This window comes from Vipera berus (assembly GCF_964194415.1).
Source record: "Vipera berus genome assembly, chromosome: 7".
Lineage (NCBI taxonomy): Eukaryota > Metazoa > Chordata > Lepidosauria > Squamata > Viperidae > Vipera > Vipera berus.
This window is the reverse complement of record NC_138209.1, coordinates 16,441,244-16,459,589: the sequence shown is the minus strand read 5'-3', so window position 1 is coordinate 16,459,589 and position 18,346 is coordinate 16,441,244. Positions and strand designations below refer to the sequence as shown.

Genomic DNA, 18,346 nt, shown 5'->3' with positions numbered 1-18,346 from the left:
CTCTCTCTAATTGAAGAGTGCCATCAAAATGAGTCTGAAAAAGAAATGTCAGTGTACAGCCGTTTTGATACAAGCCACTTTGAACAATTGCAGTGTTTTAGATCTTTCTCACACATAGAGAAGGTAAAGGAGTGTGGTGCACTCATTAACTCGATGACTTGATTCTAAGTCTGGATGTAAATTTTGTTCCAAAATGGAAAGCGAAAATGCAGGATGAGGTACAGTTGCTGAGGAATTAATTCATGAAAGCTGAGCTACTTTGGCTCTTGTTCAGGAATTCAGACACAAAGGAAGTAATTGAAACAAAATGAAGTTTGCTTATCCTCATCTGAAGATGCATCTGGTGTACGTTAATTCTTCCGTATGTTAGTATGCATGTATATATTTAGTTACAAAGTTTTGAGAATGATGCAAGTCTATGTGTACGTTTATGTAATTTTCTGACATTTCAATCCAATCAGACTCTAGACAATGTATTGATGATGATATCAGAAAATAATGTAATACAATACAGTTGTTGTGATTCAGGGTCAGCCTGTGGGTTCGGCAGTTGGGTCAGATGACTCAGAGGAGGAGGAGGAGGGGGGTGTTGAAGAGCTTGCTGAGGGGGTTGGACAGCTTGATGAGAGCTCTCAGCCAGGCCCCTCTCACCTGGTCATGACCCAGACCCAGCTGTGTGAGCCTGACAGTGTGGATGAAGATGACCCACAGCTGGCCCTGTTCAAGGACGCCTGACGCAGGAGGCAGTCAATCAGGAGTAAACAGAGGAAGGCAATGGGGCTCCTCGGAAGGAGGCAGAGAGAAGCCACGCCCTGAACTGTATTTAAGGGGGAATGCGTGGGAGGGCTGGTTTGCTGAAGGCAACCGCTTGAAAAGCTCCTGTTTCTTGGTTCGTGTCTTGTTCTGTTTGTTTTTGTAGCAATAAATTTGGCAGGCGTAATTCAAGCCTCTTGCCTTCTTTTAAAAGGGGTTGTCCCTGCCTTTTCTGCAGGGCCGGTAGCAGGCTGGTACAGAACAACAGTAATTTTGTCATCAATTGATCCACAGCTCCACAATTGCTCTTCAAAGACCTTCTGGAAAAGACAGTGTTCATCACCTTCTGGGTGGTTTCCTAAGAGTGAAGGTGATTCTCTCTGAAGAAGGATTGGCTTATTCCATTGGAAGACATCTACTCAAAGATCATCAATGGAGTCCCACCTGTCACACCTCCAGAATGACATGGACATTTTGCAGACATTCTCTGGCCCTTTGAGTCAGGCAAACAGAACTGATCCTGTAAAGCCTGTCTCAGATATCCAGGCCACTAGTCTTATGCCATAATTAATATTAAAAAAATGGGAAAGCGACCAACTTTGAAGTTCTCTGTGTCCACATTTTTGGAAGATACATAGGTTGAAAAACCGGAATGGAAAAACCTTGAAAGTCAGCCCGATTACAAAATCTCTTTGTGAATAATCAGTTCAGAACTTCAAGCCAAAATAGTCTATTTCTTTTCCAGCAGGACATCAAAGAAGAAATCAAGGCAGAAAGGCAGAGGGCAGGAAAAGAGAGAAAAAAGAAGGAAGTGAAGGAGCATCAAAAGGAGGGATGAGTCTGAGAGAAAGAAAGAGAAAAGACAACAGCAAAACGAAAGCGGCAACACTTGCCATCCTAACTGGGGATTGATCCTACCAATTGGTCTTTTCATATTTGGACACTGCACTGTCTGCATGCAAAATCAGACATATCATTCCCTAGAAAATTAAACCACTGACACATTAAGAGACTTCTAGCCTTGCTGTAAAGAAGGATTCCCAGAGGCTGTAACAATGCAGTAACACAGGATAGGTAAATAGCAAGGCAAAGCCGTGCATTTTGCTAGGCACAGTGTGCAAGTACTGTATCTCACTTGCTTCTGTTTACATTAAAAAGTAGTCACTCTGCAGCTGGTTTTTAGATGCTTTCCTTAAAACTAGAGTTACATAGCAATTACAGGTAGTTCGTGACTTACAAATGGTTGCTTAGACTTCCCTCAAAGGAACTTATGGCCCGGTTTTGAAGTTCTGACATCTGCTCCCACCCCATGGTCATGTGACCACATTTCGGGTGCTCAGCAACTGGCCCACATTTATGGCTATTTCCAGCTCTCCATGGTCTACATGACTGCATTTTATGAAATCTCTGCCATAAACCAACATTTACTTCTGGTTTCCAGCCAAAACCACTCAATAGTAAACAATGGGTTCATTGAACAACCACAGCCTTTGCTATATGACTATGGCATTCATTTAATGACCACTACAAAAAAAGATCACAAAATCATGTTTGGTCATGTGGTGACTTGCTTCACAGTCATGAATTATGGACATAATTGCAGGGCTCAATTATGATCATAACTCAAGGACTATCTGTATAACGTTAAATTCTAATCCAGTGACAATTATCTTGACTTGCAATTTCTCAGATGTTCTTTTTCTTTGCAGAAAATTATGTTTCTGTATGTTATTCTCCAAATCCTTGAGATTTTTTTTTCACCTTCTTAGTGTTGCTTGTAATATTTATATGGTTGTTGGAAATTGCAAAAGGTATTAATGCTGGTTTTTCTTCTCAATCTGAATAAAGGCTAATAGAAGGAATTTCCTTATTGCCTTTGAGAATGAATTGAAATTGATAGCCAGGGATCATGGAGTAGAGGCTTGTACTGTACAATGAAAGGTCATTCACACCTATATAGACTTTGGACAACTCATAACAAAAGCAAAAAAAACCCCCACATTCTCCTTTTGAAGATCTCACTGCAATTGTCTTCTTTGAAATAAATGCATATAGGAAATTTTCTTTCCTGAATGAGAACTGGAAAGACAAAAGCGGTTTGTTCTCTACATAGCACTAATGAAGTACCTCAACACTTAAGACAGATTGTTCATTTACTTTACCCCTTTTTGCTGCTTTAAAGTTGTATGTGGCTGGTCATTGTTTCTGCATTGTGGGGAGAAATTAATCATTACTCTGAATAGCAGTCAAAAGAATACTTTTGTTTTCTTAACCTTATTTTCCAAAGGGTAAAGATATCAGAAAACAGGCTGAAAAAGTTCGTGAAGAAAAAGGATTTGTAGAGTGTATACGTGTATTTACGTACAAGGCATGCTATATTCCCTTTCAGGTTTTTACAAGGAACAAATGTAAGCAGAAGAAATTCAAATGAGGGGATAAGAAAAAAAGAAAAATAAATTTAATTAAATCTAATTAGTTTTACATTTTTCTCTTTTTATTCATTCTTTCTTGAACCTATCTTGATATATTGCAAGACACAATTCACAAGTAGTCCAGTCTCCTTGCATTAAGCTTAGTTTAGGTTCTTTCTCATATATTCAATTATTATTTTTTGTCTAAGAAACACTTATTCCTAACAACATACCACAAACTGTCTGTCTACCAGTATTTGGATGTTATTTTTTTTTGCATCTGTTTCCTTATATTTAGTAAACATTTTACCATGAATCACAAAGATACCTACTTTTCCTATTTGTTACCATGTATATAACAACATGTACCATGTATGTATTAAATGAACAGTGCAAAGAAATAGAAGAAAACAATAGAATAGGGAGGACTAGAGATCTCTTCAAGAAAATTGGAGAGATGAAGGGAATGTTTCATGCAAAAATGGGCATGATAAAGGACCAAAATGGCAGGGACCTAACAAAGGCAGAAGAGATTAAGAAGAGGTGGCAAAATTACACAGAAGAACTATACAAGAACAAGCTTAACATCCCTGATAACCACAATGAGGTGGTCACTGACCTCGAGCCAGACATCCTAGAATGTGAAGTGTAATGGGCCTTAGGAAAGCTGAGCAACAACAAAGCTAGTGGAGGTGAGAGTATTCCAGCTGAGCTATTCAAAATCTTAAAAGATGATGCAGTAAAAGTGCTACACTCAATTTGCCAGCAAATCTGGAAAACTCAACAGTGGCCACAGGATTGGAAAAGATCAGTTTACATTCCAATTCCAAAGAAAGGCAGTGCCAAAGAATGTTCAAACTATCGCACCATTGCACTCATTTCACATGCTAGTAAAGTTATGCTTAAAATCCTACAAGCTAAACTCCAGCAGTATGTGGATCGAGAACTACCAGAAGTACAGGCAGGATTTCGAAGAGGGAGAGGAACTAGAGATCAAATTGCCAACATACGCTGGATCATGGCGAAAGCTCTGGAGTTCCAGAAAAACATCTACTTCTGCTTCATTGACTATGCTAAAGCATTTGATTGTGTGGATCACAACAAACTGTGGCAAGTTCTTAAAGAGATGGGAGTACCAGACCATCTTATTTGTCTCTTGAGAAACCTATATGCGGGTCAAGAAGCAACAGTGAGAACTGGACGCAGAACCACTGATTGGTTCAAAATTGGGAAAGGAGTCTGGCAAGGCTGTATACCGTTGCCCTGCCTGTTTAACTTATATGCATCATGAGAAAGGCAGGGCTAGATGAATCAAAAGTTGGAATTAGGATCACTGGGAGAAATATCAACAGCCTAAGTTATGCAGATGATACCACTCTAATGGCAGAAAGTGAAGAAGAACTAAAGAGCCTCTTGTTGCGGGTGAAGAAGGAGAGTGCAAAAGTTGGCTTGAAACTTAACATTAAGAAAACCAAGATCATGGCATCCAGCCCTCTCAATTCCTGGCAAATAGATGGGGAAGAAATGGAGGTAGTGACAGGTTTTATTTTCTTGGACTCCAAGATCAGTGCAGACAGGGACTGCAGCCAAGAAATTAAAAGACGCCTGCTCCTGGGGAGGAAAGCCATGACAGCACACTAAAAAGCAGAGACATTACCCCACCAACAAAAGTGTGTAAAGCAGAGACATTACCCCACCAACAAAAGTGTGTATAGTCAAGGCTATGGTCTTCCCAGTTGCAATGTATTGCTGTGAAAGTTGGACCATAAGAAAGGCTGAGCATCAAAAAATTGAAGTCTTTGAACTATGGTGCTGGAGAAGACTTCTGCGAGTCCCTTGGACTGCAAGGCGATCAAACCGGTCAGTCCTAGAGCAGATCAACCCTGACTGTTCTTTAGAAGGACAGATCCTAAAGTTGAAACTCAAATACTTTGGCTACCTAATGAGAAGGAAGGACTCACTGGAGAAGAGTCTAATGCTGGGAAAGGTTGAGTGCAAGAGAAGAAGGGGACGACAGAGAACGAGGTGGCTGGATGGAGTCACTGAAGCAGTAGACATGAGGCTAAATGGACTCCAGAAGATGGTAAAGGACAGGAAGGCCTGGAGGAATGTTGTTCATGGGGTTGCAATGGGTCCCTGTATATTACATTAATTTTCAGATTAATTTTTGTGGCATTATACAATTTAACTAGCATTCATTGCAAATTGTTTAGGATCACAGCCAATTAAAGAGCATCAATTACATAAGAAATACACAACATTCATATCCCAACCACATACCTTCAAGGGTCAGCTCTATTTAGCCATACAAATATTAAAAAGTCACCACTTTCCAATATTCATAAACACAATTAGCATAAATATTTATGATATGTAGATATACTGTACATGAACATAATGATTCAGTGACATTGCAATTGTCAGGTTTCAGCATTTTAATAATTACCATAATAATACAAATTATGAAGTTCTGAAGCTCACCTTTCTCAGAAAGATGTTTAATGAAGTAGCCTAGCTACTTCATTAAACAAAACCAGCAAGCTTTAAAAGATTTTGTAGAACCATTGTTTAAGAATACTTCAATATTTTCTTATGCACTGAGGCATTTAACACCATAACCGCCAGCAACAACAACAAAATCCAGACCAATTTTTAAGCATTCACATCTAAAATTGGATCAGATGTGAACAACATGAAAGAATAACAAATGCTCTATGTGGAACTTAGTGTCACAGAAACTCAGATTGGCCTCCTGTTTATTAGTGAATTAACAGTGGCTGAGGGATGTGGCAATGAAGATTTTGCTGTTGACATTCTATACTTATTATTTTAATTCTTACTTTTTTGTAATGCTTCCATGTTTGCTTGGATTGTGAAAAATGATAGATAACCAGTGGGATGACATATCCTTAATTGTTGGGTACATATATGTGTATATTCAAAGGATAAACTCTAAATATTAGATTTTCTACTGAATGCCAATTCAGTGATATTGTCTATAGGTAGTTCTCGACTTATGACCACAATTAAGCCCACAATTTCCATTGTTAAGTGAGACAGTTGCTAAGTGAATTTTGCCCCATTTTACGACCTTTCTTGTTACAGTTGTTACTGCAGTTGTTAAGTTAGCAGTATGGCTGTTAAGTGAATCTGCCTTCCTCATCAACTTTGCTTGTCAGAAGATTACAAAAGGTAATCACATCATTCCATGACCCTGCAATTGTCATAAATGTGAGCTAGTTGCCAAGTGTCCAGATTTTGACCATGTGACCATGGGAATGCTGTCACAGTTATAAGTGTGAAAAATGGTGATAAGTTACTTTTTTCAAGTGCTGTTGTAACTTTGAACAGTCACTAAATGAATGGTTGTAAAACAAGGACTACCTGTACTAATCTGCTTTTAGGCCCAGGAGTATATATGTATGGCCAGTAGACACTCCTATAGGATAGTCAGTATAGTAATGTGTCTCTTGAATGATATGAACAGGTGAAACATATATGTGTGTTTGTGTATGTGTGTGTGTGTTTATGTATGTATGTATGTATGGGAAGTAGGGCGATGAGGGTCAGGCATACAACCAACACAGCTGAGCCGGATGTAACACATGTGGGCGGTGAACCGACAGACCTATCACACGTTTGATGGCTAAGTTATTAATAGTTAAATGACTATAAAAACAATGTCTCTCTAATGTTGGCTTACTCTTTGACAATGTTAGCAGTGGCTAATGAAAGCTTAGTGCGAAAAAAAGTTTCTGACCCGGACATCAGCATGTCTTCCATTTTACAAATATATACTGTATACTATACTGACTATCCTATAAAACTGTCTACTGGCCACACACACACACAAACACACACACACAAACACAAAGTTATAAAAGACAACTGAACCATTTTTGAATTCATCAACCATATAGAAAAAGGCATATGTCTTAACAAAACTCATATGTATTTCATCAACAGATACAATTCATTAACTGTATAAAAATCTGGCCTCCTGCTGAAACCCAAGCCTCATGATTTAGAGTACCTTCTTGATTGTATCCAGCATAGATCTCCCTCCTTGCCAAGGTTTTGAATTCTTCCTAATGCATGTCAAGCTAGCCATACTGTGCCACTTTCGGTCCTCCAGCTTCTTATGAAAAGCATTTGCCAACAACAACACGGTATCGTATATGTAAAGGTTGGTAATCTGTCAAAGAGATTAAGATTTGATTATAAGTGACTAGCACCCACATGCTAGCAGAATTCAGAGGCAGTTTGTCTCAGCTGTCACCACTCAAGCTTTCATGAACTTAAATGTAATATATCACCACAATAGATTGCCTCACATTTTACAAACCACTTGGGCCCAGAGGCTGTAACGTGATTACTAGTTAATTCAGTTTGCATTTCATAAGCGAAGGCATGTTTCTGGCTGCTACTTGAAATGTTACACTTTTTTAATCCAAGGGTTATTTCAATGCATGTCAAGGATTTTATAGTGTCTTGATAAGGACTGGTGTCAGGTATACTCATGTGTGAACAACTGCATGCAGCTTGTTCTCCAGGTATAAGTCCTCACTGCATGAGGACATCCTTCTGATTTCCAAATACAGTTAAGGAGAATAATAATAATAATAATAATAATAATAATAATAATAATAATAATAATAATAATAATAATAATAATAATAATGATGATGATGATGATGATGATGATGATGATGATGATGATGATGATGATGTTGGAAGGGACCTTGGAGGTCACCTAGTCCAACCCCCTCCTCAGGCTGGAAACCATATACCATTTCAGGCAAATGGCTGTCCAGTCTCTTCATAAGAACTTCCAGTGTTGGAGCATTGGATGACACCACCTCAACTGTGAGTTTCATGTTTCAGATTAATATTCCTAACAGGTACAGTATTTCAAAAAAAGCCTTTCCCAAAGGTATCCTTCATATCCAAAGTCTAACATTCTGGCATGTGTATGTTTCATACACAGAGAGTATGTGTCTCTGTACATGCAATTCCAACCCTACATTTTGACCAGGTAGAGAGAAGCCATTTCAGACCAAAAAATTATCAGTTTATTAAATTAGTTTTTTGTTTGTTTGTTTGCTTTAGGTTTGTTTTTTTTTAAAAAAAATCATTATTGTACATTAGGGTAAAAATTCAAGTTTACATTTTTTTTAATGTGCTTGAAGGTAAACGTTCAGAATGTAGTCTAAATATGTACAGATCTTGGTAAATGAATGAGCTTCTCAACCATTTTAATATCTGAGCCATTTTAATACTTCAGCGTAGTTTTTTCTTTTTTAAAAAAAGTAATGCCTTTATATAAGAAATGGTAAAGAATATTGTAAGCATTTAGAATTTACAGTTAGGTCCATAAAAGGAATTTCTAGACCAGGGGTAGGCAACCTTGGCTCTTTTATGACTTGTGGACTTCAACTCCCAGAATTCCTGAGCCAGCCATGCTGTCCACAAGTCATAAAAGGGCCAAGGTTGCCTACCCCTGTTCTAGGTTGTGATGGAGAAACCACAACAATTTAAATACATACAGTCCTTAAATCAACTTTCTTTCTATAAATAATCACTTCATTTTAGAAAAGGAAAGAAGAGAATGTGATAATAAGAGAGGAAGAGAAGAAAGAATGAAAGAGAGAGACCGGCTTGGAGCAGTATATAATTTTTAGCAACTAGGAACAAAAGCTCTTGATATGAATAAACCAAAAATATGAAAAAAATGAAAACAAATCTTCCTTCTAGAGCTTAGAGAGCAGACAATGAAAAGTTTCTGGGCTACCCAATGCTTATCATCATCCTAATTTATACATGGTCTTTGTAGAACTAATCTTTAAAAAATGAAGCATTTTGTCTTTTGCATTAAGCAAGCAAAGTCATTAAGGTCACTGGCAACTTCTCCCAATAAAATGATTAAAAAAGCAGTTCCTTGGTTTAGAGGAATACTGAGACATTCTCACAGTTCATGCTGATTCATATATTGGGTCTAATGAATAAAGGTTATGAATAAGGTCTCTCACAAATTACTATGAACAAATTATACCTATCTTCAACTTTTTAAAGCTGCCATTTATTTTGTGATGCTTGCATGACTTCAAAGATAAAAACCTTCAGTTTTGGAAGCAGCCAAATAAGCCTTGCAAAGGATGTGGCTACTTATATGATTCATACAGAAGTGTTTGCACATGCTAATGGCCATTGTGAAAAATGTTTTTTTAATGCTCTGCACTTTATCAAATAGCCATGCATTTAAAATCAGTCATTTAATAATCGGATGTTATGATTTATCCCACAAAAGCTACTTATGACCTGCTTTCAACGTTATGACAGCTGCTGTACATACACACGTACACACCCTACTTGTGGTCATGTGATCATATTTTGGGCACTTGGCAACCTGCTCATCTTGCAGGCACATAACTGCAATTCCTGATTTTTTTTGCTGGTTTCTGGCATTTACTTCCAGTTTCCAGCAAAAAAACGGCCATCAGGGGATATTGATTTGCTGCATTGGCTTCCGGTTGCCCTCCGGGTGAGATTCAAGGTGCTGGTGATGGCCTATAAAGCCCTAAATGGCATGGGTCCGGATTACCTACGGGAGCACCTGCTGCCGGCATCAACTTCCCTTCGTCCAGTGCGCTCCCACAGAGAGGGCCTCCTCAGGGTGCCGTCGGTCAGAGAGTGTCGACTGGCGGCCCCCAGGGGGAGGGCGTTCTCTGTGGGCGCCCCAGACCTTTGGAACCGTTTACTGGTTGAGTTCCGGATGGCTCCTGACCTTCGCTCCTTCCGCCGTGACCTAAAAACTTACTTATTTGAACAAGCCGGCCTGGTCTGATGGGTTTGGGGTATTTTAATATTAATTTTATTATTTTTACTGTAATTGGGCTACAATGTTTAATTCTTTTTAAACTTTTGTACATTGTATTTTTATTGTATTTATTGCCCTGAGTCCTTCGGGAGAAGGGCGGTATAGAATTTTTTTTTTTTTAATTGAAAAGTTTTAACATACATTTTATCTTTAACAATCCCCCCTAAATAATTATTATTATTATTATTATTATTATTATTATTATTATTATTATTATTGACAGCAGTGCTTACTCAATGACCGCTGCTTTTGCTTAATGACTGCTGCAAAAAATGTTGAAACATTGGGTCTGGTCATCTGATGCCTCAACTTAGGATCACAATGATTTATAGCTAAATCTGGGCTTAATTACAGTTGTTGGTTGAGGACTACCTATATTTCTTCATTCAACATTAAGAAAGACAATTGTTAAGCCAAGAAATAAATATTTTTAGTCTTTATGTATACTGTAGATGAGCACTTTTGTCACTGTCAATCACCAGGAGTTCATGTATGCTAATTAATTTTACGTTAATTTTTATATCTAAATTTTAGATATACTTTACAATACTGTATTAATCACAGTGACCTCAAAGCATATTATATTTTGGGAATTGGAATTCCGCTTCATATATTTATTGTGGTCACATGTAATCAAAAGTGGTTGCTTAATGTCCTGTATAATTCAGAAAAAGGCAATTGATTTAATGTGCATTTTAATATGCATTTTTTAGAGGTTTCAGAGTGGAGGATAACGGAAAGAAATGGAATGGAATGGAATGGAATGGAATGGAATGGAATGGAGCAGAATGGCACTGAATAGAATAGGCAATGAAAGGACCAGTTTTTATGTTTGCTTTTCTGAACACTTCAGGAGAAAAAGAGAGAGAAAAAAAATCTATAGATTGATTCCTGAAGTTTTAGTGTGGAAATTAGCCATGGATAAAGATAATCTGCTTTGGCTATGTTTGATTACATTGCTTTGGATTATACTGGTTTAGTTCACCATATGCCTGAGGTTTAGTTACCTCAGAGCAGGACTGAACAGCTGAAACTACTATTAGTCAGTGAGCTGGACATGGTGATGATTTTGTCGTATGTTATCTATATTCACCACATTCAAAAGATTGGCCAGCAGAGTTAGTTTTTTCAATATATGTACTATCCTTGTAAGTACTAATTATAGCAGAATTTAGAAGCAGAGTCTAATGAATGCACATCAGAAAAGAGAGAAATGAAATGGGTACTTAAGATTGAATAAATAGGGCAAAAGAGGTATGAAAAGGTGTCGGTGGAATTCCCCCAAAATCTAAGATTAAGCCTCAAACCTAGTTTAACCCTAAAATTATTCCTATAGATTTGGCAAAAAGGATAATTATAGTCAGGATTTAGAATTAACAGAACAACCAAATAAAAGAGTTGGAAGGGACTTTGGAGGTCTTCTAGACCAACCCCCTGCTGAAGTCCCACTTCATGCTTCCCTCCATGTAGATGTAGTTCCATTGAGGACTACATGCTGTATGCAGTTTGTCACCCAGGTATGAATCCATATGTGATGATGCTGACTATCCCCCATTTTTCGATTTTAACAAGAAGTAGGTTGTGAAGACATGTATCAATATATTTCCTCCCTCCCTCCCTCCCTCCCTCCCTCCCTCCCTCCCTCCCTCCCTCTTTCTTTCTTTCTTTCTTTCTTTCTTTCTTTCTTTCTTTCTTTCTTTCTTTCTTTCTTTCTTTCTTCATGATATTGGTCATAAAACATCAAAAGTATTTTTGAAACCTAGCAAGGGATTTTGATACTCCTATGTTTTTAAGAAGCTTTTACCATCCTTTGATTTGAGGCAGTACTGCTGGATAAGATTGAAATAGCACTTGCTGTATGCCAAGACTTTTTGCCCATAAGTCAGAAGAACATGTTATATATCACGTACAGTACCATCTATTACATTTTGCATTCAACACATTTACATTTGGGAATTTCTGGCAGGATTGTCCATCTATAATGAGCAGATAATATTTCTTCTTGATTACTATATAAAGCAAAGTATCTAGCATACAAGACTATCATGTACTATAATTCATACAATTAGACAAAAGTTATATAACAATGATGATTGTTGCATTTCATAGATCTACTGACTTAAGGCTTATGAAATAATGAGTAAAAATTAAAATATTTTAAATAGTGTAGTTAAACACATATCTAACACCTTAAAAATGCTTGTTATAAGTACTAAAATCTATAAATTCACAGTCAATCATTGATTGATATTCTTAACCTAAGTGTTTAATCCCATTTATTTTTATTTTAATCCCATTTATATCCCGCCCTTCTCCGAAGACTCAGGGTGGCTTACAATCTAAGAAGCACAAATCAATGTGCTTAGCAATAGCCTTCATTCTATGAATATGCCTGCTTATTAGGGCTTTCAGCCCCCCCCAAGCGGCTTTATTACAAAGTCAGCTTATTGCCTCCAACAATCTGGGTCCTCATTTTACCTACCTCGGAAGGATGGAAGGCTGAGTCAACCTTGAGCCTGGTGGGACTCGAACCTGCACTAATTGCAGGCAGCTGGTGTTACTTAAGAAGGCATTAGCCCACTGCTCCACCAAGTGTTAACCTGTTTTGCAGAAAAAAAGCTTGAGACAGCTGAAATAAGTGGACATGGTGTGCAAAACCTTTTGAGGTGGGTAAAAAAAAGCCATTTTTAAAAATACATGAGTTCAGAGTTTGTTTTGTTTTATTTTGGAATTTTTACCTCAAGAAGACCTACGGTTTTGAACCAATCTGTATTCATTAATTCCCTTTGTAGTCTGACACCATTCATGTAATATTATAAGGGTAGAGACAGTGCAAGATTTCAGCTGAATGCCACTCAGAATGGAAAAAAAAATCACATTTTAATTGAAAAGTCTGGCCCTTTTGAGCAGATTTTCTGGGAAAGGATATTTGCAAAGCAAAGGAACCCATATAGTGATCTCCAGAAAGCCATGAATATACAGTATGTGATTTCGTTATGGACTGTGTAAGGGAGCGTATGTGTGTGTTTATGCGTGCTTTTGTATGTTTGGATTTATGAACCTATATTTAACTGCATAAGATGGATGAAAGTTTCATTATATAAAAAGCTTTCCACTTCCTCATCCACCTAAGTAATGATTATATAAGAGGATCAGAGGATACCTCCATATTTTGAGAAAAGGGGTCTTTCGGGTCACAAAGTGATGAAGATATTCGGTGGTTCCCACGGAAACAGCGCTGACTGTTGTTCTGGGGTACAGGAAAGCTCTGCCGAATAATTGTTAATCTTCCAATTGACTTTCTCACCAGATCCTGTACATCTCCATCATTGATTTCCTGTAAGATAAACCACAGAATATTTGGAAAACAATAAATACCTGCTGTAAGTTGCAAGGTGTGGGATACATGTAGGACACCATACAATAAGCTGAAATAACTATCAATATCCAAAAGCTTTGTGCTTTACAACTTTAAAACTTAAAGCTTAACGGAAACTATAGCCAAGAACAACTCAAGGAAATTCACTTTATAGATTATTTAATGCTTTTTTCATATGCAGGCATGAAGAAGCAAAATAAGCAGGAGAGATATTGTGCACACTGAAATCAGACAGACAGACACAAAGGATAAGATGATGAACAAGACAAGTCTGCTCTGTGATAGAGCATACAGGACAAAGTAATGTCAGAGCATTTCCATCTCCCAGGACAATGTATGGCAGATCTCAAAGTGACTGTTTAGGGGGAAAAAGGACTTTAAAGGCAGCATTGAAAAAGAAATCATTGAACAGCAAAAAGGTTTCAGGCAATCTTAAAAGGTTTCAACAATCATAAAAAATGTTAATACATTACAATTATTAGTTGATAAGAGACTTGTAATCTGTCTCATCTGCCTTTCTATAAGCAACATATCTTCCTTTCCCTTTTCACCTCAACCCAATTTGAATCCTGCATCAGTCCAGGTGGTGATAAGCCCTTCTACCTCAGATTATTGGCAAAAAGGTACTTTGGTTTACCACATTTTTAAAAAGAAACAAGGAAAAAACAGAGGAAAAAGGAGAAAGTTTTGGGGGAAAAATTCTTGGAGTTATCCTGTAAGAACTGAAATGCATTTACCGAAATAGACAAAAATGCTTGAGGTGATCTAACATGGATGAGTGTGGCTAGGAAATAGAACAAACTCTTTCTTGAGGTCACTTTGATGGTGTGCATGGGATTAAAACAGGATGGTGTTGTCACTTTTTGTCCTCCAAAGATGGTTGGCAGGACAGTTGGGCAGTAGGGACAAGCCCTGATTTGAGGAAGAAGTTTATATGTGCTCACAGCCTTGAGTTATAACAAAAAAAGATACGGGTGGGATATAAATAAATAAATTATTGATAAGAAATAAGAAAATGCTATCTTCAAGGTACTATTAAGAAACGTTTTGTTTCTAAACCATGGAAAGTATAGTTTCCTACTACTCTGCGTTGATCAGATGAAGTCTCAGGTATTTTGTTTAGTTCTGGGTTTTAAGAAGGACTTTCAAGAAGGACTCAGAGAAGCATCAGCATGTTCAGAAAGGCAGTGAAGACGATTGGGGACAAATTAAGATTTATAAAGAGAAATTGAAGTAATTGGGCACGCTTAGCCTTGAAAAGCAAAGACTGAAGGGAGAGGTGCTATTGTCTTTCAAATACCTGAAAGGACATCATGAAAAAAATATGAGGTCTTTTCATGACTAGGACATATATAATAGATTTAAGCTGCAGAAAAGCAGATTCTAATTAAATGTTAGGGAAAAAAGAAACTCTTCCTACCAGTTACAGTGGTTTAATCATGGAACTAGTTACCCACTAAGGTTGTTGTTGTTGTTGTTGTTGTTGTTGTTATTATTATTATTATTATTATTATTATTATTATTATTATTATTATTGCATAGCATTGTTACAATAGTCAGGAGACGACCATGCAAACGCAGAATACAGTTTGGCTTGCCAAGTTAACAGCCCTGTTGTAAAACTTGCTTGCTTATTTCCGAAGGTGCACCACAGGAGGGCAAGCTGCCTTCACACCAGAGAGAAAGACGAGTGGATCTTCCTGCAGGGTCACCCAAAGCCATACCACTTCCTGGAGCTGCATCGCAAATGGGCATTGCAAGCGGGAAGGTTCAGAGCTATCAGGAATCTGAATGCCTGTACAGAGCACCAACTTGTCTCCCCACTAAGTGGTACCTATCTATCTACTTTCATAGAACATGGTATCGAACTGTTAGATGGACAGAAGCTGAGGCGAGTGACAGGAACTCATCCTGCCACGCACTGCTAAGACTCGAACCACTAGAGCAGAGACCATCTCCAGCATCATTAAGCTGCTAAATCACATCTCTAAAGCTAGTGAGTAATGGTCTGCTTTTTACAGAACATTACCAATCAGACCTGTTCCTTTACTGTAGTCTTTTATTTGCTTCTTGATATTTTAAAATAAATAGAAAATGTTTTAAACCCCACTCCATTCCCCGCCCTACCAATAGCTTTAATTTTGATTCTGAAGAGGTCAGGGGGTTAGTCAGAAAACTTATTCAAATTATTCAGATGTTTTATTTTGGCAAGGAAGAACATGATTAAGTCCCATATTAATTCACAGCAAACTTTGTCCACATTTATGAATCTGAAGGTCCATCTTTTATATTTCAAAAATCATATGTAAGGAAACAACCAAAAGAGTGGCTGTAATTCAAAGTTTATTTTTACCATTTTCCTAGCTGATTAGATAAATATAATCTATAAAAATGGATACAGATTAAAGTATAAATCATGATCAATGTTGCCACTTAAACATGCCTATATTTAAATTTCCCACACCTAGATCAGATGTAATACTATTGTTTTGTTTCTTTAATGGCAAATGTGAAGAGCTATGAATTTTAAACATCAATCATCTTGACTAAACCAAGCCTATTTTATTCTTCTTCATAGGCTGTCATAGATTTCTGAAGCCATCTGTTATTTTTGTTCTTTATGAAATATAGATTTTTTGGGAAACAAAATAACACCTGGCATCAGCTGTGTCCAGTGTAATATCCTGAATTTCTGGTCGATTAATCCTTAATGTACCATAGATAATGGTTTCTCTCAGCTTACAAAGCCGTCTTATCATTTAGTCTGTATCATTTCAAATAGCCACAAGATGGAGAACAAAGTTACCAGTTTTTACAAAATATAAACCATTTTCATGTAACAGCAATATAGTTAGAGATTAAATTTTCAGAGAATTTATTAGCCATTTTACAAACCAATGCAACTGAAAAGAAAATGATTAAATGGTATATATAATATTAATAAGCAGATATGAATTTGGCTATGAATGGAAAAGTAAATTTGTAAGATAATCGGATAAATGAAGGCGAATATAGGTGTCCTAGGATAATGTTGCAAGATCCAATCTGGGTCAGTTACCAGGACCAGAAGTTTTGTATTCCAAGCTTTCAGACTAATCCTAAATCTAGCAGTTCCCATTGATGTAAAACAGGGGTCTTCAAACTTGGCCCTTTTATGACTTGTGGACTTCAACTCCCAGAATTCCTCAGCCAGGGACACTGGCTGAGGAATTCTGGGAGTTGAAGTCCACAAGTCATAAAAGGGCCAAGTTTGAACATTCCTGTTGTAAAACTTTGTGGATGGACAGATGAATATATATTTATTAATGAATCATTTAAATAATACATTAGGCCTGAGACTCCTAAGCTGGGAGAAGAGCTCCAACAGATTCTAGAAAAAACTTCAGGGGTCTCTGTTCAGAGTAGTGCAGTGTTAGGAACAGCAAAGATCCTGCACCCTCAATCTCTCAGGCCTCTGGTAGAGAACCCAAGATTGAGGCATACAGATGAGAAGGAATACAATCAACCTCAGGTCTCCATGGGACAACTGTAACACACATAGCAGTTTATTTCAGGATGATTCTTCTTACTTTGCACCTCAGATATATCCACCAGGATCTAGAGAGAGTCATAGTCTCTTCTACTTGTACTTCAGTATGCTTTCCCAAGTCCCTGTACTGGACAAGCTGTCTTTGAGGCTTGGAAGCCACACATTTCTTCTTCCCTTAACAAGAGCCCTCATGCTGCAGTGGTTAGAAAGCACTATTGCAGACTAACTTTGCCCACAACATGGAGTTTGACCTTGATTGGGTTTGAGGTTGACTCAGCCTTCTATCCTCTGAGGTTAGTAAAATGAGGACCCAGATTGTTGGGAGCAATATGTTGACATACAGACAGTGCTGTAAAACACTGTGGGGCAGTATATAAGTCTAAGTGTTATTGCTACTGCTGTTTTATAGTATGATCCCAAGTGTTATCTCTGATTTTTCCTTTTTCAAGAAAAGTTGCTAAATTAACAGGGGGGCAAAAATCAAAAGTGTTTATTTGAATTAATTTCAATTTAAAAAATTGATACCTGTCATAATTTTGTCCCTTTCATTGTTCTTGCTTCACTCAACCCATTCAAATACAGCTACTGTATCTTCACAGCATTAAAAAGTCAGATATGAACTTCCTTAGGCTAAGGAAGTTATACTTTGACATTATCTTATAAGCAGTTCTGCCATTTAAGCAAAGTGTTCTGGATTGTGATTTCCTTACATTACACATCATTGTTCTCTTTAGTCAGTCATAGGCAGATCCCACGCACCTAGGATTTCCTACATGTAAAATAGCATCACTGTACACATGATAAGATAAATGAATTATGTATCTTTATGTTAATAAGAAATGAGCAAATTTTCATGTAAAACGTCATGGTCACAGGACCCACAAAATAGCTGGCACATCTTTTCTAAAATGCTTGGGCTCTTAAAATCTCTGCAAACACAAATGCTTTATTTCTCAAGAAGCACAAGGCACTGTTTCCTTAATATTCAAATCTTCCCACCATTTTAATTAGAAATCACAGCTTTTGTTTTGTTTGTTTATCATTTTGCAGTTGCTTCCCCAAAGACACATACTAAATAGAATAAAAATATCCTGAAAAGTAGGCTTAGGAAAGTATAAACAATATATGTTTTGTCACTGTAATGAGGTATTATAAGTACTGCAGAGAACATGTTCTCAGCCAGCATTTTAGAATATAGATTATACAGTTTTCTTTTGTTTATACTTTCAAAACTTTTAAAGCGGTAAACTCTTCTAATTTCTTATTTTCTGTAGCTGTGGATAAATTGGAGTTAGCAAAAAAGAAAACAGTAAACAGTAAACTAACATCAATGTTGCTTTCCACTGATCTAGTTAAAATTATTTGAAAAATATACATTTTTTATTTTTTTTAATTAT

General features: G+C 37.2%; 1 protein-coding gene across 2 annotated transcripts in view; it reads right to left on the bottom strand.

The window, feature by feature from the left end:
- The window catches only part of GRID2 (glutamate ionotropic receptor delta type subunit 2), a 1,115,417-nt gene that overhangs the window by 393,120 nt on the left and 703,951 nt on the right, over positions 1–18,346 (bottom strand). For both annotated transcript variants that reach the window (XM_081332056.1, XM_081332057.1), the window contains exons 6-7: positions 13,205–13,378; positions 7,198–7,359 (exon numbers count right to left, since the gene is read on the bottom strand). In XM_081332056.1, the coding sequence (XP_081188182.1) occupies positions 7,198–7,359; positions 13,205–13,378 (336 nt within the window). The remainder of the gene's footprint in view (positions 1–7,197; positions 7,360–13,204; positions 13,379–18,346) is intronic.